Source organism: Empidonax traillii, unplaced genomic scaffold (genome assembly GCF_003031625.1).
Source record: "Empidonax traillii isolate 1590-97213 ecotype Southwest subspecies unplaced genomic scaffold, ASM303162v1 scaffold267:size678996, whole genome shotgun sequence".
In the NCBI taxonomy this organism is placed as follows: domain Eukaryota; kingdom Metazoa; phylum Chordata; class Aves; order Passeriformes; family Tyrannidae; genus Empidonax; species Empidonax traillii.
The window spans coordinates 335,041-356,830 of record NW_020955460.1 but is presented as its reverse complement, the minus strand read 5'-3'; the positions used below and the strand labels follow the sequence as shown (position 1 = coordinate 356,830).

The window sequence follows — 21,790 nt, the reverse complement described above, 5'->3', positions numbered from 1 at the left end:
GCTGTAGTAAACCGTATGCCTCTGTTATTTAAATAGAATAAATAAAGATGGAAAAGCATGTGGAACATCAGCACCTGTGGCAAACCAGCAGCTCCAGGAGCCGTGTGTGTAGTGGAGAGCAGGAGAAGGGCCCATCGAGGCAGTGTCAGCGGAAAAAGACGAGTGTCTGCAAGTCTTTCATCTTCCCATTGCAGTGCTCGGATGTGACTCCAGCTGCTTTCTATTCTGGGATGCAGGGAAGTGTGTGCTCCCACACGTGGCTCCTGCAGCTTGGAAAGAGCAGCTCTGGATTGACCCAAAGGTTCGGAAATCGTTCTGTTACTGAGTAAGAGGAGTTTGGAGGATGGCAAAGAAGCTTTGCCAGGACTTGAGAAATTCACATTTAGTTTCTGGACTTGCCTTAGACTCAGTGGTCTGTCAGTGCCTTGGCTGCTGTCTGGGCCCCTTGGAAGGAGGATCCAAGGCTCTCCAAAACCAGGGCTGCACAGATACATGTGTAGAAGTGTGTGCAGGTGTTGATGGTGATTTATAGGTTGTAGTGGGAAAATCAGTCCCAGTTCTGTGTGGAAAAAGGGAATGTGGCAGCCAGGCAGGTGTTGCAAGCTAAGGAGGACACACTTTGTCTGTGTATTCACTGGAGACCAAATGGACACTGGAATTATGTTCCTTCAGGAAGGGCCTTCTGTACTGCTGCCTGTTCTCTCCTGGCTAATCCAGACACCTGGCATCCCAGATCCTTCTTGTTACAGGGCCCTTAAAAGTTAAGAACTTCTATTTCCTGCTTTCCTGGACTGTGAGCTCTCCACAGCCAACATGAGCTTCACTTATGAGCTCAGGAGGCAAATATTAACATCCCACCTGTACCTCATTGCTGGATGCTCCCTAACCCTGTGTGTCATCCCAGAGACACTTGTGCCCAAAAATTCCACCTCTTTTCAGGCTGAAGGGTCAAGGCACGACCCCTGTGGAGAGGGGGATGCTGAGAGGTGCCGTGGTGTGTCCGAGGGCCGTGTTGAGCCCCTGCTGCTCCCTGGCAGCCCTGGGAGTGGAGGACAAGCAGCAGGGATCTCTTACAGCCCGATTTTCTGAGTTGCTGATGGTTTTCCCCCCCCGGGAGTGATGCATATACCACTTGACTGGCAGACCCTCCCCTCTGGGCTGCAGCCTCGGTGTGGTTCACCAGCTCTGACAGGGAGGGCCAACCCCGCTGCAGGCTCTCTCCAATTGTCACAATAAATTGCTTCTTCCTCCCGCTGCGTGGGGGAGATGCTGGTTTGTTTGCCCTGAGTCTGAACAGCACCTGAGGCGGCTTCTCCCCCCCCTCGCTGTTCCTCCCCCCAAGCCTGCGAGGAGAGCAGAGCCTGCTGCAGTTGGCAACAGGCTCCCCAAAGCACGCCTGATGCAGCAGCAAACTGTGTGTTCTCTTGCATTCATCTGCTTGACCTGACGTAACCTGGGAAGGGGAACAGAGCTGGAGGAGCTGCGGATGATCCGGGAGCAGGAGAGGCTGGAGCCATCTGTGAGGCTGGTGGGGTTTGCTCTGTTCCGAGCTCAGCAATCCACGCTGGCCCCGCTTCGCCCAGGTCAGTACAGCACAGCAGCTGCCCAGGCCTGTGTGTGTCCCAGCACCTGGCAGGGAGCGTGAGGGCGCTTGGAAGTTGTGTGTGGAGCCAAGGACTGGGTGGGCAGTGAGTGTGTGCGTGTGTGAGCAGACTGTTCCTCTGGGACATTGCCCTGGGCTCTGCTCTGCATCAGGATCCTCCTCTGGGATCCGTGTTCTTTGGAGGGGGTGCAGATGTGGTTCCTCATGTAGGAGAGGGGTCTTTCAGGTTTGCCCTCAGCCTTCTGACCTCCTGTGGCTGAAGGAGCTGCTCGGGCGTGTCAGGAGGTGGCAGGGCTTGCTGGTTGGTGGTGCAGGCTCTGGGAGGAACCTCCCTGCTCTCCTTCCCCCTCGCTCCCGGTGACGTGTGTGGTGTAGCTGTGGTGGCTCGACTGCCCTGCCCTGCCCTGATCTGACCACAGACTGAACTCTGGGGATGCCGGGAGTTGCCAGAGTTCCTCTCTCTCTTCCTCTGTCCCTTGGCAATCTTTCTTTCTTTCTGCAGATCAGTGCAAAGCTTGTTGGCTGAGATATTAAGCATGAGCTGCTTTCCTGAGGCACAGGGCTGGCTTAGCTCCTCATTAAGGCCCGTTAATCATCCTGAGGAGAGCTTGACAGCCCCTGGCGATGGACCACAGTGCCCTGCTGCCTTCCAGCTCCCCAGGATGCAGGAGGTCCTGCCCAGGGTGCCCTGAGTGTGGCTGGCAGCTGTGGGAAGGGCCCTGCCTGCTCTGGTGTGGGACAGTGCCGGGGCTGAGAACTGTCCTCCTGTGCAGGAAGAGCTCCCAGCAGCAGCTCTGCCAGGATCTGGGAATGTGGCCAAATTAAAGCCCCAGGAGAGGAGGAGGAGGAAGATGGGGGCTCTGCTTCCCCCCTGCCAGGCTGCAGCCCCCTCTCCTCAGTCTCAAAACCACGAGTCTTTCTGTCTCCCTCCGTCCCAAACGGTACCCAGCTCTTGATTCCTGTTGTTTTTTTTTTTTTCTTAATTGCACCTTGGAGCTATGCCTTGATTTATTTTATTGGGATAATTAAGGGGAAAAGATGGTTGTTTCTCAAGCAAATAGCAGCCTGCCCCATGCAGGGCTGGGAAAGGGGTGACAAATGGAGAGAGGGGCTCTGCAACGTCCTCCCCCATCCTTCCCTGTGCCTGTACCTGTGCTGCAGTAGCTCCCACCACCCCACAGCCCCTGCAGGGCCATGTGAGGGGGCAGACAACCCTCTCCACACTTGCATGGCATCCCCCAACAGCAGTATTTTGCCTTTCAGGCCTCAAAGGCAGCAAATAGCTTTGAATTTCCATCTCATGCTGGGTTGAAGGAATTTAATTTACTCTCTGGAAGTACAGGGTGGTGTTTTGGAGCTGAGCTGGGGGTGCTGGCAGTGAGTGTCAGGTGGGGATGTCTTGCAGAGCATCACCTGCAGCTCCTCAAACCTGTCCCATGCCTTGCTCTCCAGACAGGAGATGCCCTAAGAGATGTCCTCTAGTCCATTCCCTCCTGAATTTCACCTGAAATCCTCTTACTCTGAGCTCTTCTGGCCATCCCTGTCACTTTTCCTGACCCAAGCATCGTGGATTCTGTTGGGTTTTTAAATTAAAAGCTGCCATGATTTGAAATAAATTAGTGCATCTGTGGTATTAAAGAGCATCATCCTCCCAGCTGTTCCTGCCCAGCATCTCGCCAGTCCTAGAGCTGCTATATTGCTCGTAAATCCTCTCCCTGTTTTTCTTGCTATTCCCTGATTTCTGTGCATCCTGGGAAAGCCTAACTTCAGAGGAGGCTTGGAGATCAGGAGTGGCACCTGTGTGACTTGTCCTGCCCACATGCTCAGTCCTAAACTTGCTCCCAGCTTGTCCAGTCCACCTGGGAGCCCTTGTGAGTGTGAGAGGAGAAGCTGCATCCAGGCTCTTGTTTGGCTTCATGTGCTCTAGGTGTGTTTGTTCTGGGGCTCCTGGGAACTCCCACCCTCTTCTGGCACACCTTGAGGTTAAAAGGGCATTGCTCCATGGGGGGTTGTGCTGTACCTCGTCCCAGAGGTGTCTTGCTGGTCCCTGCTGGGAGCGTGGTCAGTTCAGTGCTATTCCATCAATCCTTGGTGTCCTGGTGTCAGGGCTGTCTTTGCTCTGTGAATATATTCAGGGGGCCAGAGTTTTGTGGGCTGAGAGCTGAGGCTGAACACTGGCCCAGGTGAGCAGCATCTCTGCTCTCTGCCAGATCTCACCTGTTTGGCCTGGCTGGGTCCCTGCAGCTGATCCCCCTCACCCTGAGCCACCCTTTCAGTCCATCTGTGTTACCAACCAGGAAGGTGCTTCCAGGATTGACCCCTCCAGAGGCTCTTGAGGAGTTTCCCAAGCTGCCTCAAGACAGGGAAGTATTTATGGGCTAGTCAGGGAATGATTAAATAACTTTTTGGAGCCCCTGCCCTTCCTTCAAAGCCTTCCTTCCTCCCCAGTGGGATCTCTTCAGAGTTTGAAATTTGTCCTTCTTTTCCTCAGAAGCGTTCAGGCTTCTCCACGTGTGAATAATTCCGAGCTCCCTCCCTGCTGAGGCTGCTGAAGTGAAACCACAGTGCACATTTGTACTGAGCCTGTTCCCAGCATCAGTGAGGGGCCGAGTGGGGCTCTGGGGCACCTGCTGACATGTGTGCACAGCCAGGAGCACCCTGGTGTGGTGTTTGAGCTGCCAGGGTGTGGCATCAGCCCTCTTCCATGGTGGCTCACGGTGAGGTTTTGTCCTGTCATCTCAGCATGGAGAATCAAGCATCCAGGAGGTTGGGTTGGTGTCCGTGACTCTGCCACTCACTGCATGCTGGAGATCCCTGCACGAATTCAGCCTCAAGGCAGTTCAATTCCCAAATTCCCTTCTGCTACATCCAGAGAAACTTTCCCTGGCTTCACTTAAAAGATGAGTCTGAAGGTCCAAAGGCTGTTACAGCAGCTCCCGCAATCCTTGTGTGTGCACAACACATTGGCCAAGGCCCTGTTTGGGTCGTGGATCACGGGGGCTTTCAGTTTTTCTGTGTGCAGGCCTTGCTTTGACGGCTGGGAGTGAAAATTTAGGAGGGGTTGAGCCTTCCTATCCAAGCCATCTTTTTATTTTAGTTGTTTTATTCAGCAGCACATCTGTAAGATGTATCCTCCTGGTCTATGGGATTATTTCCATGGAGTCTGACTCTTTCTCCACTTTAGGTGCTCATGAGTTTTACTGGATAACTTTATTTTGCGTGGGAAACATTCTGCTCCGACCAAAGATGGAGTGTAATTATAAAAACCAGACAAAGGAGCTGAACCAATTTATACCAGGCTTTCTGAAGAACAAAACCACTGCTCTCCAAGTGTTTTATTGCTACAAGTGTGCAAGAAGCTGAAGCAACAAGTATCCGATGAAACTTGGGCCCATCAGTCTTCCAGGTCTGGTCTGTTGTTTTGCTAACCAAAAAAGATTAAATTCTTGAATCCTTGTGTTGCATTTGCTGGAGAACCGTGGACCTTTTGCCCCCTGAAAGAGCAGCTTTGGTGGGAGCTGCAGGCACCCAAGCACTCCAAAATGTTCTAGCAGAACCAGAGATCCTTTGTGCTTTCTGCACCCAGGTTGCACCAAGTTTATACCACTGTGACAAACCCCTATAAAACTGCTGTACTTCCTTTATGTATTTGCTCTTCAGTGGGTTCAAATATCCACTATATGTGGATTTTAGTCAAAGTCAGCCTCGTGTAGTCAAAGCAAGGCAAGATATGGACAGAGACCATTCAGTTCATCACCTCCTCAAGCCAAATCAAACCTGTTTAAACATATCCATAGTAAATACAGGCCTGAGTTAAGGACACAAATTTCCCTCTCCTACTATAATATTTAGGTGCAATTGGAGCTTGATGTTTTTTGTTTTTAATTTCCCCAGGTACTCAGGACGGGGAAAATTAGGTACAGAGAAGGTAAATAAAGTCATTGAGCACAGGAATGATGGCAGCAGTAGTGCTGTGCTAAATTGGCTTCTTTGATGTGAAGTGTGATTGCAGCTGCAGAAATTTCCCCTGCTTGCATGCAGGGAGGCAAGACAAGGTTATTAATTATAGCAACAGGCTGGAATTGATCTTAATGAGAAATAGGGCAGTATGAGAGGAGCTTGGCTGTCCCCAAGGCTGGGGCTCCACGGGGACCTTCCCAGGCTGTTCCCTGCCAGCTGTGGGGCTGCAGAGCCTGTCCCACGGTGATCCCGTGCTGCTGAGAGCCTCCATCCTGGGTTTGGAAGAGGCCACATTGATTTTGTCTGGGCCCTGCATCCCAAGAACCTTGGGCAGGTGCAGGAGGTGACACCCAGTCCCTCGTCAGAAGCTCACGAGTGCAGAGCTTGCAAAACTTTTGACTCTGAATTGCTCTGCCTCTGCCATTCATATCCCCAGGGATGGTTCTTGTTGCCCTGGCAGAGATTTGGGAAACCTGCTCATTAGCTGAGGAGCCTTTGGGAATGGTCTTGTCCCAGCGTGCCCGTGCTCTGCCAGCCAAACTGGTTTGCTTCTGAGAGCTCCTTTCTTACAACGCTGGAGCAATTAAGGTGTATTAAAGGCTAATGATGCACAGCCTGTTTTTCTCACAAGACAAGCCTTCCAGAGTCTGATTCTGCTTTGCTGATTCCATATGAAGACCAGTGTCTCCTGTGCCTCAGTTTGGGATAACGTTCCCCATGTGTCCCTGGCCTCGGAGGGGAGCCAGAGTGAGCCATGTTCCCTCCAGGTGTGTGTCCCTTGGTGTCCTGCAGCAGCACTGGCTCTGCAACCATCCCTGCAGGTGTTTAAGGTGACACTGGAGATGGTATCAGTGCCATGGTCTGGGAACCATGGCAGGGTTGGATCACGGGTTGGACTTGATGATCTCAGAGGTCTTTTCCAACCCAGTTGATTCTGTGATTCTATGAACTCCAGATGGGCAGACCCTTCAAAGACTCTGCTCCTTCCCTCCTTTTTCCAGAGCCAAACCCAGGGATTTTGGCCATGAAGAGGACTCTCCAAGCAGTGACTGTCTCCTCAACTTCCTTCCTCCATCAAAGCCAAGCTTTGGTGTGTGTTGCAGGAGCTTTCTTTGCCTCTGCCCTCCTCCTGTTTCCCACCATCCTCTTGACACATTCCTTGGGGATCTCTTCCTGGCTGGCAGGGGTAGAGGAGTGTGTTCTCTGTCCCACTTGCATCCTTTCCAAGCCCTTACATTTACTGAGCATTACCTTGGAATTGCTCAGTGCTCTCAGGCACGTGGTGGGATGGTTGGGGTGTTCTGTGCAGGGCCACGAGTTGGACTCAGCAATCTTTGTGTGTCCCTCTCAACTCAGGGCATTATGTGATGCTGTGAAATCCTTTCCTGCCTATCCCCCAGCAAGATGTCCCCTCTCACCCCTAACATCTGTCCTCAAACAGGCCAGCCCTGTTTCTGGGGAGGTGATGACAGGGAAAGCTGCAGTTTGAGAGCACGTTCTGTGGTTTTGTTGGCTGCCAGAAAACTCCACTGCTGAGTGCCCTTCATACAGACAGGGCCAGTGTTGTTTCTCTCAGAACTCTCATTAGCAGAGTTCAGTTTTCCCCTGGGAACTTCTCATTAAAACTCCCAGCCCTGGCTGCTGGAGCACATCTGAGCTGCCCGAGCTGTGTCCGGTGTAGGAAGAGAAACAGCTGAACAGAAACTGTGCAAGAACCCTCTGAGGTTTGGTGAAAGGGGAGCAAGAAATTCCCAGGAACTGGAGTGCCTCATCAGCTTGGGAAACTCGTAGTGTCTGTCTGAGCCTCTTGGCACCTTTTGGGGAGACTTGTGTAGTGTTGATGGGTCTTAAATGCCCCCTTCACCATCAAGTGCTCACCCTTGCATGGTTTGCTGATGCAGAATTAGACCCATTTCCCCCTCCCTTCTGCTTTGATGAGGGATTTTTGTCCGTTTGCTTTATTAAACAGAACGAAGCCTGTTGTCCTGCTTCTAATTGTTGCAGTTATTACCAGTGGGAAATGCCATTTTCTGGGTAACTGTGATTGTCCTGCCCCAGTGAAGGGTCAGGAGCTCTGATTCTGGCCTGGGAGGAGGTAACCTCCAGAAAGAAGAGGTGTCCTGGCTGGTAGGAGAGTTTGGCATGGAAGGGGAATGGGCTGGTCCCTCAACTGTTTTACCTTCCCTGATCTAAGCTGTGTTTTTGGGAACTTGCTGGCAGTTTGTCCTGGATTGACACCAAAGAGTGAGAGCAGATATAAATATATGATAACGCTCTGGAGCACTCCAATATTAATATTTCAGCATCAAGAAGTCTTTATTTCCTCAAGTGCTTCAACAAAAGGAGGAATTTGTGTAGTTGTAGTTGTTGTGGTTCCCTTCCACCAGATGAAGGAACCAAGGGAGCTCAGATGAGGCCCCAGCTCCAGTTCTGGAGGAGCTGCCTGGTGTCAGAGGCTGCAGGAAGAAGGTGATGGCCTCTTTGGAGTTGTTTTTTTCATTCCTCCTCTGACCTCAGTGTGATGGTTAGATCCTAGTGCTGCCCTACACAGGGGGCTGCATGTCCTGGGTGTTGCAGAACTGCTGGGGGGCCAGTGCTGCTCCCTGTCCTGGGCTGTGCAGCTGGCTGTGGTGGTGGTGCCTGGAACAACATGAGGTGTCAGACGTGGGGATAAAGCCAAACTGTTGTAGCAGGAGTTTCTTAGAACAGTTTTGTCTCTGTAGTCACCAGAAGGCTGATCTGCTGGTGCTTTTGGAGTTGGCAGGGTCGTGCTTGGATGAAGCTTTGCCCTGGAGCAGCTTTACATCCAGAGCTCCCTCAGCACTTTGGCAGGTGCCCTGGGGAAGGTGTGAGCCCCCAGCCCCATTCTGAGGGGCTGCTCAGTCCCATAAGGTACCAAAGCCTTCCCCAGTGCCCTGGGAGGGGAGCAGGAGTGTCACTCAGAGAGCTGTAGTGTGAGACTGCTCCCAGTAGTAGTGGAGGGGCTCTGGGATGGTCGGGGGCTGGAGGAGAGGATGAGGGAGCTGAGTTCATTCAAGAACTCAGCACAGGAAGGACACTGAGCTGCTGGAGCCAGTCCAGAGGAGGACACTAAGTTGATAATTTAGGGCTGGAGCCCCTCTGCTCTGGAGCCAGGCTGGGAGAGCTGGGGGGGTTCACCTGGAGAAGAGAAGGCTCCAGGGAGACCTGAGAGCCCCTTGCAGGGCCTAAAGGGGCTCCAGGAGAGCTGGAGAGGGACTGGGGACAAGGGATGGAGGGACAGGACACAGGGAATGGCTTCCCACTGCCAGAGGTCAGGGTTAGATGGGATATTGGGAAGGAATTGTTGGCTGTGAGGGTGGGCAGGCCCTGGCACAGGTTGGCCAGAGAAGCTGTGGCCGCCCCATCCATGGAAGGCCAGGTTGGACGGGGCTTGGAGCAACCTGGGCTAGTGGAAGGTGTCCCTGTCCATGGCAGGGGATGGAAGGAGATGGGCTTTAAGGCCCCTTCCAATCCAAACCAGTCTGTGATTCATTCAGGCTGGAGCAGACAAGGCTTTGGAGCAGTTCCACCAATACCTACAGGAACATCATCCAGAAGGCAGAGCCAGGCTCTTCACAGCAGCGTGGGGTGGGAGGACAGGAAGCAGCAAACACAGGATGAAGCAGGAGGGGATCAGACTGGCTCTAAGGAGAAGCATTTTTGCCCAAGGTCGGTCAGTCAGTCGAGGGCACTGCCCAGAGAGGTTGTTTAGTCTCTGTGCTTGGAGGTCTCCAAGAACACACTGTGTAAACCTGACCAACCTGCTGTGATCTCTTTAAGAGATGCAGCTTGGAGCAGGAGTTTGGGCTGGAGATCCCCTGGGGTTTCTTCTGACCTGAGTTACCCTGGGATCCTCCACTCTTGCTCTAGTGGAAGTGGGATGCTGCTTTTGCCCACAGGGAGAGAGGTACAGCCCATGTTTTTTAGGACATTTGTGCTGTTGCAGTGGGTCCATCTGGCACTGCCTGACTTGGTCCCTTTGAGATGGTGCTCTAGGGGAGCATGGGTGAGTGTAGGGGGGGTTCTCTTTGCTGTCTCTCCCCACGCTCAGCAGATCTGGGAAAAGAAGGCAAAGGGACAGGGCCCTTCTGGTGCTTTATGCTTGTCTGTGTCTCTCCGGTATAGAATATTCTGAGTTGGAAGGAAACCACAAGCATCCTGAAAGAATGGGGTGAAGGTCACTGGTGTTAAAGGCTCTTTTATTTTCTTGCTTCACTTTGGAGGCAGGATTTGGAAGTCCTTATGCAACCTGCCCTGTCTGGATGGTGCCAGCGTGGAGCTGGCGACACTCACTTCATAGCCCTGGGGGTTCCAAAGTGTGAATCAGAGACTGTTTTTCTCCACTGATGCTCCTCCAGAAACTTGTAGCGAGTGGAAAGTCCCAGTTCCTGGTGTTTCTGTGTTGCTCTGCCAGTAGATCTGCTGCAACCTTCCTGGTCCAGCCTCCCAGCCCTTGCCTGGCTCTGCAAGAGTGAGTCAGCTCAGCCAACAGCATCTCCTTGCCCGGCTTCGCGAGCCCAGCCCACGTGTCCTCCTAACAGTCCAACTGGCAGAGCGATGCCGGGTGCTTCCTGACCTCCTGCACCCCTCCCTGTGTGGGCACGGGGCTCTGCTGCTCTGGAGATGTGGTAGGTCCGTGGGGGAGAAGGCTCAGCACTCCTCTCTGAGGTCAGGGTTTGCAGTGCTGTTGAAAGAAAATTAAATGGGAGATATTAATGATCAGCTGGATGGGGAGGAGGGGAAGGGATTCGGTTGGGGGCAGTATTTTGTTTAAGGTTTTTTTGGTGATTTTTCTTTTCCTTCACAAAGTTGTAGTGCTTTTTCCTGCGTTTGCCAGGCGAGGATTTTGCTGGGATGTGTTGTGTGCCAGAGAGCTCAGGGTCGGGGTTGCTGACTGGAACAATCGATCTTTTATTTATTTGTTTATTTATCGCGGGGGAGAACTGAAGCAGTAAGTTTTTAAGGCTTTAGCTGTTCTGGAGGAGTTTTATTTAGAGAAACAGCCTGATTTCTGTTGCTGTGTGATTGACACAGGCTCCTGTAATCCTGTTGCCATGTGGGCTCTGCAGCAGAGCCCTGGGATCTCTCGCTCCGGTGCCCAGGTCACCTCGAGCCGTTCTCTGGCACTTCCAAGGTGCTTCTGCCCAGGGCTGGTTGCCACCTCCTGCCCTGGAGCTCTGCTGCACATCACACAGCCTTGGCACACCCCCAGCTCCTCGCCAGCAGGAAAGACGCAAACTGCAGCTTTTTGGGCACTTCCTGCTTTCCTTCCCTACCCTGTTCCTTCCTGTTCTGTCCCGCTTCAGAAAAGTCTTTGGTCCCAGGTGGCACCCAAAGGTGGTGGACTCCCCTGGCCAGTTTGATGGCTGGGTAGGAGTAGCAACAGGACACCCAGGCTCAGCAGATTCATCCCTCAGCAGAGCCCTGGGAGGGGGATATCACTGTCCTGAGGTGGGTTTGGAAGGTGACCAGCTGGAACCTTCTTAATTCCCTGGGACCTGCTCAGCATGCTGAAAGCTGCCTTCTGGGTTGAGTGCCTTCTATATTATTTTTTAAGCACGATAATTACACTACTGCGATTGCCAAGGTAGGGGCACTCCTGCCAACGTGGTGCTGCCTCCTGCCAGCTGATGTCTCCTGTCTTGGGTTGGGGAGAGCTGCTGCAGTGAGCAGCACAGTCACGTGGATCCAGCCCCATCCACACTGCTGGAGGGATGGATCCAGCCCCATCCACACTGCTGGAGGTGTGCATCCAGCCCCATCCACACTGCTGGAGGTGTGCATCCAGCCCCATCCACGCTGCTGGAGGGATGGATCCAGCCCCATCCACACTGCTGAAGGGGTGGATCCAGCCCCATCCACACTGCTGGAGGGGTGGATCCAGCCCCACCCACACTGCTGGAGATGTGGATGCAGCCCCATCCACACTGCTGGAGGGGTGGATCCAGCCCCACCCACACTGCTGGAGATGTGGATGCAGCCCCATCCACACTGCTGGAGGGGTGGATCCAGCCCCATCCACACTGCTGAAGGGGTGGATCCAGCCCCATCCACACTGCTGGAGATGTGGATGCAGCCCCATCCATGCTGCTGGAGGTGTGCATCCAGCCCCATCCACACTGCTGGAGGGATGGATCCAGCCCCATCCACGCTGCTGGAGGGATGGATCCAGCCCCATCCATGCTGCTGGAGGTGTGCATCCAGCCCCATCCACACTGCTGGAGGGATGGATCCAGCCCCATCCACACTGCTGGAGGGATGGATCCAGCCCCATCAACGCTGCTGAAGGGATGGATCCAGCCCCATCCACACTGCTGGAGGGATGGATCCAGCCCCATCCACACTGCTGGAGGGATGGATCCAGCCCCATCCATGCTGCTGGAGGGATGGATCCAGCCCCATCCACGCTGCTGGAGCTATGGGGTTGTACCAGTGTTGCCCTTTCCTTGCTGTGTGCACCCCAAAAGAGGCTCCAGCAGGTCCCTGCTGCCAGGCTGTGTCATCGTGCTCCCAGTGAAGTGTCCCCCAGGAAAGCCCTCCCGTGGGTGGGTGACTGCAGGGCTGGTTTTGGAGGAGCTCCTTTCCTGCAGGCACCGGGAAGGTGGCAGGCTCTGTTTATCTCAGTTGTGTTTGCTGGGGCTGGAGAGCAAGTGTGTGTTAGCACACAGCAGATGGGCCTGGGGAATAGGTGCTGCAGACAACCCTGATTCCTCACTTGCCTGCCGGGAAAGGAGCCAACCAGGCTTTTTAGGGAGAAGTAGGGAGCGAGGACAGGCTGTGGTCGGGTTTCTCCTGCTGGTTGAATTTGTGAGGAAGGTGTTGCTGGGGGGCAGAGGCTCCTGCCACGATCCACCACGTGGTGATACGAGTTGGGCCACGGGAAGGCAGGTTCCAAGCTGGTCCCCCTGGGATCTTTGGACCTTTAACTTAAGCCTGGTGATGGAGGTGGGGACTGGAACTGTCCGTGAGCCCTAACAGGAGTCTGGGGGCAGCAGGCTGTGGGCTGGTCGCCAAGTCTGGGGGACTCGTGTCTTGTGGGGGACAGCTGAAGATCCATGTCCAGTGTGATCTTCCTTTTCTGTACCTTTTCTGGTAGTTTTCAGGGAAGACTGTGGCTGCTGGGCAACACAACATGGTGCAACAGCAGGCAGGGAATCTCCTGCCAAAGCTTGTCACAACAGCGGCCTGGCCACTGCAGGACCTTCCATGGCCTTTCTGGAAGGTTTGTTTTCCTGAGAAAGTCAAGTAGGTGGAAATCCCAGCAGCAGTTGGGCAGTGTTAGGAGCCGACTCCTGTGGCATGGGGACCAGGAGGGGGACACTGTAGCTCAGGAGTGTCACAGCTTAGAGGAGAGCACTGCAGTGTCCTGGCTCCTATCTCCCTTCCTGCTGCTGAGCCTGAATCCCCTGCCTGGCCAAGTGAAACGATGCTGCCTTTCCTGAGCCTGCAGCTCATCCCTGACACCACATCAAACAAATCTGGTGGTGCAGCTCATCCCACTGTCCCCTCGTGTGGTACTTCTGGCTTTAGTTTATCCTGGGTTTTCCCTTCTCTGTGGGAAGGGACAAGGTGATTCTTTCCATGGTCCCGTGGTGGCTTTGCCTGCTGGGTAGGACCACGTGTGTGGAAGGGATGTGTGCAGCAGGAGGGCTGGTGGCTGGATGTGCAGACCCTCTGGAAGTGCTGTGGCATCTGCATTTAGGGGTGGGTTTTTTTGGAGGCGGCACAGTGTACGGCGGGGAAAAGCACGAAATGCTGCAGGAGGATGGCCATGGATGGCACAGATTGCTGACAGGCTTCGCTTGCCTTTTGCTGATGCCTGTGGTTTGATGGACCTCACCCAGTAAGACAAATGGATGTGACAGGATCACAGTGCCCTTCGTGGCCCCATTTGCTGCCGGAGCCGGGCACGGAGCTCCTTCTCCTTCTCTGCTTGAGCAATGATCTCCCTTTCAGACATTGTGCTGCCACATGGGAGAGGGATGTGCAGTGGTTCTCAGCTGTAGGACTTGAGGCAGAAAAATCAATGTTTATATTTCTCTTAGGTGGGAATAACTCCAGTAAATAAATACCTTGCAAAGTTCAAACGATGCAGGCACGGTATATGAGCCAGAATGAATTTTCAAGCTCTCTCTTGCAATAAAATGGATTTCTTGATTTCAGGCTTTATTTAGAGAAGTGTTTGATTTAAGAAGGGAGTTGAAGGTTATATCTGATCTCTGTGAGGCAGAGCTGCTCTTCCAGTGGCTGTGGAGTGTGGTCTGAAAATGTGGTTGGATTGCTGCTGCTGCTGCTGCTGCTGGAGTGTTCCCAGGAGAGTTTATCATCTACCAGCCAAAGGGAGAGTCACCATCCTCCTCCCCACGGGGGCTCTGGCTGCATCCTCTGTCCCCTGAAGACCCTGCTGCTGCATTGCAGTCTGCTCAGTGCCTTGGGAAGCTGGGTGTGCAGGTGCTGCTGCTGGGGATTCTGGAGACCAGCCAGGACCCAGGTCCTTCCATGGGCATCTCGCAGCTTTCTGCACCTGCCCTCTGTGGCATTAAATGTTCTCCTTCCCTTCTTTCTTCCAGCCAGTGTGGAGGTTGAACTGGGTTGTTGAAGGGGTGCTGGAGAGGGAGCCCATGAGGGGCAGCTCCCGTGGTTTAGGCTGCTCTTTCCTTGGTCTGTGAAGGCCTGAATTTGCTGTTCCCAGCAAGAGCTGAGGGCACGGGGTGGACTTGGTGGCTTCTCCTGCAGACTCGGCCCTGCCCACGACCTCAGGCAAGCAGAGCAGGGTGGAAGGGGTTGGAAGGGGACCGGCTGTGCTGGAGAGAGGCACAGCTGGCCTGGAGGTTGGGTTCAAGGCTGAGTTCAACCTCGTTATCTGGGAGCAGGAGTGCCTGGAGGAAGGGCTCTGGCTCGTGCTGCACGTTTACCTGAGGGAGAGCTGGTTTGTCCTTATGTGAAGGAGGAGGAAGCAGAAAGCTCTGCTTCAGCCCCACCTTTGCTCCAAGCTCCAGGAAATGACCCCAAGCAAGGGACAAAGGGCACCAGGCAGGCTGGGATTCCTTCTGCAGCTCTCAGAGTGTGCACATGTGGCATCCCCTTCCTGACAGCACCAGGAGGGCTGTGGGGAGGGAAGGCTGCTCCCTGCAGCCCAGAGGTTGCTGTGGCCCCTGGAGCTGGTGCTGCTGCTGTGCTTTCTGAAAATTGAACCTGCCCAGAAAACGAGATTGACTCCCTGCCCTGGGAAGAGGTGACTCGTGCGCATGTTGGGCCTGTTCTCCCATCAGGGTTTCTGGCATTCCCAGGCAGCACTGGAGGTTGAAACTGAGGGGTGGTGTTGACTGCAGGGCTCTGTGGCCTCTGTGCTTCCCAGGTAAGTGGGGAGGCAGCTGGAGCTGGGACACAGTGCCCCTCTTTGCTGAGCTGGGAAGCTGCTGGTGAGCTGTCCTGGCCACCAGTGCACCACAACCTGCTTTAGCTGCTGCCCCTGGGCTGGCTGGGCCAGGCTTCTGGCCCTGAAACACGTAACCAGGTAGAAGCACCTCTGTCCACTACAGCCTGCCTTTCTTGGCTTGGTGGTGTCTGGTGTGGGATAACATGGTTATTCCAGTGTGGATGAGTGGTGTGCCTGTGGTGGGGAGCTGAAAGGACAGGAGGGAGATAGGAACGGAAAGTGAGACAGAGTTGGGCTGGAGTAGAGAAGGAGGAAAGAACTGATGGTGGGAACAGCAAAAAGGCAGAGCAGGGTGTCACTCTAACTCCAGAGAGTTCCAGGCGACCTGCAGACACGCAAAGTTGCCGAGGCTGAGTACAGAGACGGCGTGTTTGCTCACTGGGGCACATCCCCACCATGAGAGCAGGGTCGGTGGGGTGCTGGGGCTGTTTCTTGTGCCCCTCCTGAAGTGTTCTGGGTGAAAGCCAGTGCATTGCCATGCGCTTGGAGAATTTGTCAGTGCCAGAGGAACAAGCGCCTGGAGAGCTGCGACTGGACTGCTGGTTGTTCTCTCCCTGGAAGCAAGGTCCTGACCATGCCAGTGGCCTTGGCCTCACACTGTCCTCTTCTTCCTTGCAGCCACTCCCACTCTCCCGGCTCCATGGCTGCCGTCCGTGAGTGGTCCTGCACCCGCTGCACCTTCCTGAACCCCGTGGGCCAGCGGCAGTGCTCCATCTGCGAAGCCCCTCGGCAGAAACCCGACCTCAACCACATCCTGCGGCTCAGCGTGGAGGAACAGAAATGGGCCTGTGCCCGCTGCACCTTCAGGAACTTTCTGGGCAAGGAGACGTGCGAGGTGTGTGGCTTCACCCCGGAGCCAGGGCCCAGCGGCTCCCCCTTGCCCGTCATCAACGGCATCTTGCCCAAGCCCGCTGTGCTCGTGGAGCCCAAGGGCACGTCCAAGGAGGAGGCTGCCAAGGCGGAAAGCGGCAGCGAGGACTCGGAGGGGAAGAGCCCCGACGAAGCGGAGCTGGAGAGCGGCTGGGCCTGCCAGCGCTGCACGCTGCACAACACGCCCGTGGCCAACTCCTGCTCCGCCTGCGGGGGCCCACGCAAGCTCTCCCTGCCCAAGATCCCCCCAGAGGCGCTGGTCGTCCCTGAAGTCATCACCCCGGCCGGGTTTCACATGGCCCCCTCCACCCCGCAGCCTTCGGTCTCTGCAGAGGTCTCCGATGGTGACGCCGCAGCCGCCCAGGGCCCCGTGGCTATGGAGCAGGAGGCACAGAAGATACCAGCCTTCAGCCCCTTCTCCCCGGGGCTCCAGAACAACCCCGTGCCCCGAAGCCGGCGGGAGGTGCCCCCCCAGCTGCAGATGCCTGGCCCCGAAGCCCCCCAGCCTGCGGCCCCGAGCGCCGCGGGGCAGAAGGGCTCTCCCCAGGGCCAGGCCAGGGCTGCCCCCGCCGCCCGCTTCCCGGAGCTGCTGTCCAACAAGCGACTGAGCGTGCTGGAGGAGGAGATGGAGGTCAGCCCGTCCCACTGGAAGTGCAGCTCCTGCTCCCTGCTCAACTCCGCCGGGGCCGGCAAGTGCGAGGTTTGCAGCGCCCAGAAAGGCAGCGACACCATCAACGTGGTGGGCGACTCGGTGAGGTTCACCCCGTGCAGCCCCTCCAGCCCCGACTTCACCACCTGGTCCTGCTCCAAGTGCACCCTCAAGAACCCCACCCAGGCCCAGAAGTGCAAGGTGTGCGGCTCTTCCAAGCTGCACGGCTTCCAGGAGCACGGCCCGCCGAGCGAGCCGGCCCCGCGCTGCCCCGACTGCGGCGACAGGGGCGGCTGTTCCTGCGGCTCCAAAGCCCCGTCTGCCCGCAAGGTCGCCCGGCTCTTCCCGGCCCCGCTGCCCGGCGGGCAGGACAGGCCGGGCCAGTGGGCCTGTCCCGCCTGCACCCTGCTCAACGAGGGCAAGGCCAAGCACTGCGCGGCCTGCCACACCCCCCAGCAGTACATCACCCAGCGCAAGGGCCTCAAGCCCCTCAAGAGGAGGGAGAGCATGCACGTGGAGAAGAGGCGCCAGACGGACGAGGGGGAGGCCAAAGCCCTGTGGGAAAACATCGTGACCTTCTGCCGGGAGGTGAGTCCTGGCTGAGCCAGCCTCGCTCCTGCTCTCACTCGGGGGGGGGGACCCCTTTCTGCCTCCACCATGGGGCTGGGGCACTGCCTGGCACAGGGCTCTGTGGCTGGAGTTCCAGAGTTCCAGAGGAGATATTCACTGGCAGCAGCTGGGTGCTGGCTGTTAACACTGAAATGTCGTATTTTATGTTGGTGCAGAATAATCTCTGGGTAGAAGACAACCCGTACAGTCCATCCCTGGTCCAAGGGGGAGGAAGTCCAAAACCTAGTGCTAAACCTGTTGACTCTGAAACCTCAGGATATTTTAAATCAGTGAGAGAGAACATCTGGGATGAAGGGCTCACCCTGATGCGGTCATACAGTTCCTTCCCTGTCCAAGGGTGGGGAAGGCTGGGGAAGAAGAGTGTGCCCAGGTTTGCAGGTGGCACCACTGTCTGTGGGCAGCAGCTGTCACCTGTGGATGCAAGAAGTCAGGAATGCAGCAGGCAGGAGCTTGTGGCACAGGCAGGGATGCAGGCAGAGGAACCGGTGCCACTGCCAGCAACTGCAGGTGTTGAAGAGCCATGAGCTGGGCCTTGGCATTCCTGGTTTGGGTGTTGTCAATGCACAAGTGCAGCACAAGTGGCTCCCCCCTTTTCTGGGCAGGCCAGCTGAGGTTTGGCTGTAGGCTGGCTCCAGTCAAGGGTCTCAGGAGCGTGTGCCAGCACCTCCCCTCCCACTTTGAAGTGTCTGGCTCAATCAGTTAAGTTTCAGCCTCAAACACAGCTCTGATGGCCCCATTTTTTCCCTGTGTGGCATGAGATGCTCCTGTGAATGCTGCTTTCTCTGGCCTCCTTCTGGGGGAAGCCTCCAGCTCTTCTGGACCAGATGGAAAGGGAGTTGCAGTCCCGTTTTGACGTGCAGACAGGGATTTGTCTGCCTGGTCTGAGGAGCGTGTCCATGACTGTGTCTCCACTGCACAGTCCAGAGACAGGAGATATTGGGCTTGGGGAGAAGCTCTGAGAATGATCCTGGTTTGGGGTTCTGGGCTTTTAAAATTGCTCCACGTCCATGCTAACAGGCGTGGGTGTCTTTACAGCAGAGAGACCCAGATTCTGCTTATCCCCTTCTTTTAAGCAAGTGAATAGCCTCTTTTGTAGGCAGGGAACATCTGTTACTTCAGGAATCAGGCCTGAAGGATGAATCATGCTGATGACCAGACTGAATTAGCAGCTTGGCACTGCCAGGAAGGGGAGCCTGCCTTGACCCATCCTGCTCAGTCAGAGCCTTGGCTGAGCCCCTTGTGCCGTTAGATCAGCGTGGGCTATCCCCCCAAAAATCCCTCTCGAACCTCTGCTGTACTCTGACACTGTTTAGAGGAGTCTCTGCAGTCCAAGGGAGGCCTGGCAGCAGTGGGGGGGCAGTGCTGCTCCCACCCTCGTGTCTGCTCTGCTCCCAGTGTCCCTGCAGCCTCCCACCAATGCTCCTGTTGAGGCTGGTGTGTGGGTCAGCCTCCAAGCTTCCTTCTGTCCCAGTAGTTCCCAGGCTGTTCATCCTTCCCCTGGAGGAGTGTGAGGCTGGCCAAGTTCTCCTCTGCCTGTTGTCCCCCTGCCCCATGTCCTGTGGAGCAGCCCATGCTGCTCCCTCTCAGGATTTCTGGTGGAACTCCTGCAGTGGGCTGTCCCTCCTCCATTATTCCAGGGGTGCCTGTTCCAGCTCTTCTCAGTGTGTGGTCCCCTAATCAGCTTTACCCTTTCTCTTCAGTCCTGGGACAGAGCAGAGCTGACCTCTTCCACCAGAATCACAGAATGGTTTGGGTTTGAAAGGATCTCAAAGCCCATCTTGTTGCACCCCCTGCCATGGGCAGGGACACCTTCCACCAGCCCAGGTTGCTCCAAGCCCCCTAACCTGGCTTTGGACACTTCCAGGGCTGGGGCAGCCACAGCTTCTCTGGGCAACCTGTGCCAGGGCCTCCCCACCCTCACAGGGAAAAATCTTCTCCTAATAGCTAACCTAAATCTCTCCTCTTTTAGTTTAAAACTCTTCTCCCTTGTCCTATCACTACCTGCCCTCTTATTTATAAGCACCCATCAAGTACTGGCAGGGGCTCTCAGGTCTCCCTGGAGCCTTCCCATCTCCAGGTGAACCCCCCCAGCTCTCCCAGCCTGGCTCCAGAGCAGAGGGGCCCTCGGAGCATCTTTGTAATCTCCTCTGGACCTGCTCCAGCAGCTCCACATTTTTCTTGTGCTGAGTCCTGGAGAGCTGGACACAGTATGAGGTGGGGTCTCAGGAGGGCAGAGTAGAGGGGAAAATCTCCTCCCCTGTGGCCCTGTGGCCCTGCACAGCAGGTTCCTGAGGAGCCCAGAGGTCCATGTAGGAGCCCAGAGGGATGTGTGTGAGGCCAGGATGTGACGAGATGAGGCTGCTGGCAGAGGGGGTTTCTCGTCAGCTGTAGGGAGCAGATGTTCCCCCGAGAGTGCAGCACACCCTGGGACTTGACAGCTATGAGCTGAAAAACACCCCTCTGCAAGAGAGAAGCTGGAGGTGCTAATTGAGGCCCCACAAAGGAAGCATTCACACGGCATTGCCACAAAAGAGGAGGACAACTATTAGTTTGGTGTGCATAAAGCTAATTTAAATGAGAGCCGGCTTTTGCTGAAAGAATTTAATTTAATTTAATTAACAATAACAAAGAAACACCTGTTCTTATTTCACCCCTTGTTAGACTGTCTGAAAAAGCTGCTCTTCTGCAGTTGGTGTTCTGTGTTACCATCCACGTGGGTGATGCCTCCGGGATCACCTGCCCTTCCAACCATCCATCCTATTTATTTGTTGCAACAGCAGCTATTGCAGGAGGGCTCCGACCTGGGATCCCCTCCCTCTGGAATTGCTTGTCTGGCTGAATCCAGTTGCGAAAGCTGCCCCTCGCATCCCCCATGGATGTGCCTGGGGGTTTGGCACGGGACTGCCAAGCCCAGTGTGTCCCCTCCGGAGCAGGGCCGGGGCTCGGGCTGAGGAGTGTTTGCTTTGCCAGGTGGCTCCTTGCAGGGTTGCTGTTTGCAGGCTTTGCCACTTCTAGAGGCAGCCAAGGCCCCCCACGGCCCAGCTTTTAGCACCAGCACAAGGTGTGAGACAATCCCTGCCCAGGGAGGCTCCTGTGAAGCAGAAAAAGGCAGATTGGAGTCCCGTTCTGGAGCTTGGGGCTGGAGAGGTTAGCTGGCCCTGGCAGGGCTGAACGCTGGACCTGAAGCACAAAATCCATCTCTGCTGCTGCCAGCGGACACCTGTCCCAGCCCTGCTGCCCTGCAGTGCTGGGAAGGGGCTGTCTGGGATGGGTGGGAGGGCTGGGAGTTCTGCTCTCACTCCTGGAGGGCAAAGGGGAGCTCCCTGTGCCCAGCCAGTCCCGAGAGGCCCCAGCTGACGCTCTCCTTGCCTTTCGCTCCCACAGAACAAAGTGAATTTTGTCGATGACAGTTTCCCCCCCGGGCCCAAGTCCGTGGGGTTCCCAGAAGGTGACAGCGTGCAGCAGCGGGTCAAGCAGTGGCTGCGGCCCCACGAAATCAACTGTAGCATCTTCAAGGACCGGTCGGTGAAGTGGTCGGTGTTCCGGACGCCCAGGCCCTCGGACATCCTGCAGGGCCTGCTGGGGAACTGCTGGTAAGGGGGAACGAGCCGGGCTGATACCCCCCTGCCCCTTCCTCCTTCCCCTCCCCTTCTTCCAGCTCCAGCTCGGCCCCCCCAGCCCTACTCAAACCCATTTATGCCCCCAGGCTGTAGCCCATGCTCTGCCTCACCCCTTCCCGCGCGCTGCATGGCCGGGCGGCTGTGCCCGCTGCCCGCCCGTGCCCCGCTGAGGCCGCCCCGCGTCCCGTCCCGCCGGCAGGTTCCTGAGCGCCCTGGCCGTGCTGGCCGAGCGGCCCGAGCTGGTGGAGAGGGTGATGATCACCAGGACTCTGTGCTCCGAGGGCGCCTACCAGGTGCGGCTGTGCAAGGACGGCACCTGGACCACGGTGCTGGTGGATGACATGCTGCCCTGTGACGAGTGCGGATACCTGCTCTTCTCCCAGGTCAGTGGCACCCGCGGGTGCTGGGAGCGGGTGGGAGGCTCATCCCAGGCTCTCCCAGGAGAGGATGGATGGAGGTGCTGCTGGGGTTCGTGTGGAGGCCCCTGCTCTGTGCTGTGTGGGGGACGTTTGGAGTCAGGGAATCTTTAAGGTTGGAAAAGGCCTCCAAGAGCATCAGGTCCAACCTTTGGTCAAATCCTCCCGTGCCCACTAAGCCGTATCACAAAGTGCCACACTGACTATTTTTTGAACGTTTCCAGGGATGGTGACTCCAGCACTGCCCTGGGCAGCTGTGCCAGACCCTGACCACCCTTTCTGTGAAGAGATTTTGCCAGTATCCATCTAAACCTCCCCTGGCACAACTTGAGGCCATTTTCCCTTGTCCTCTGGCTGGTTTTCTGTGAGAAGGCACCAACCCACCAACCCCCACCTGGCTCCCCCCTCCTGTCAGGGAGTTGCAGAGCCAGAAGGTCCCCCCTGAGCCTCCTTTTCTCCAGGCTGAGCCCCCCCAGCTCCCTCAGCTGCTCCTGCTGCTCCAGCCCCTTCCCAGCTCCGTTCCCTTCCCTGCACACGCTCCAGCCCCTCAGTGTCTCTCTTGTCGAGGGGCCCAGAAGTGCC

The 21,790-nt window shown here is 56.0% G+C and overlaps 1 protein-coding gene across 10 annotated transcripts in view; it reads left to right on the top strand.

Moving 5' to 3' along the window:
- The window catches only part of CAPN15 (calpain 15), a 57,772-nt gene that overhangs the window by 29,311 nt on the left and 6,671 nt on the right, over window positions 1-21,790 (top strand). For 9 of the 10 annotated variants that reach the window (XM_027889608.1, XM_027889605.1, XM_027889606.1 and 6 more), the window contains 3 exons: window positions 15,642-17,130; window positions 20,557-20,765; window positions 20,992-21,175. In XM_027889608.1, the coding sequence (XP_027745409.1) occupies window positions 15,664-17,130; window positions 20,557-20,765; window positions 20,992-21,175 (1,860 nt within the window). In that variant the 5' untranslated portion in view covers window positions 15,642-15,663. Of the gene's footprint in view, window positions 1-100; window positions 107-1,786; window positions 1,790-15,641; window positions 17,131-20,556; window positions 20,766-20,991; window positions 21,176-21,790 lie in introns of those variants that run through there. The other variant, XM_027889609.1, reaches the window with a different exon arrangement.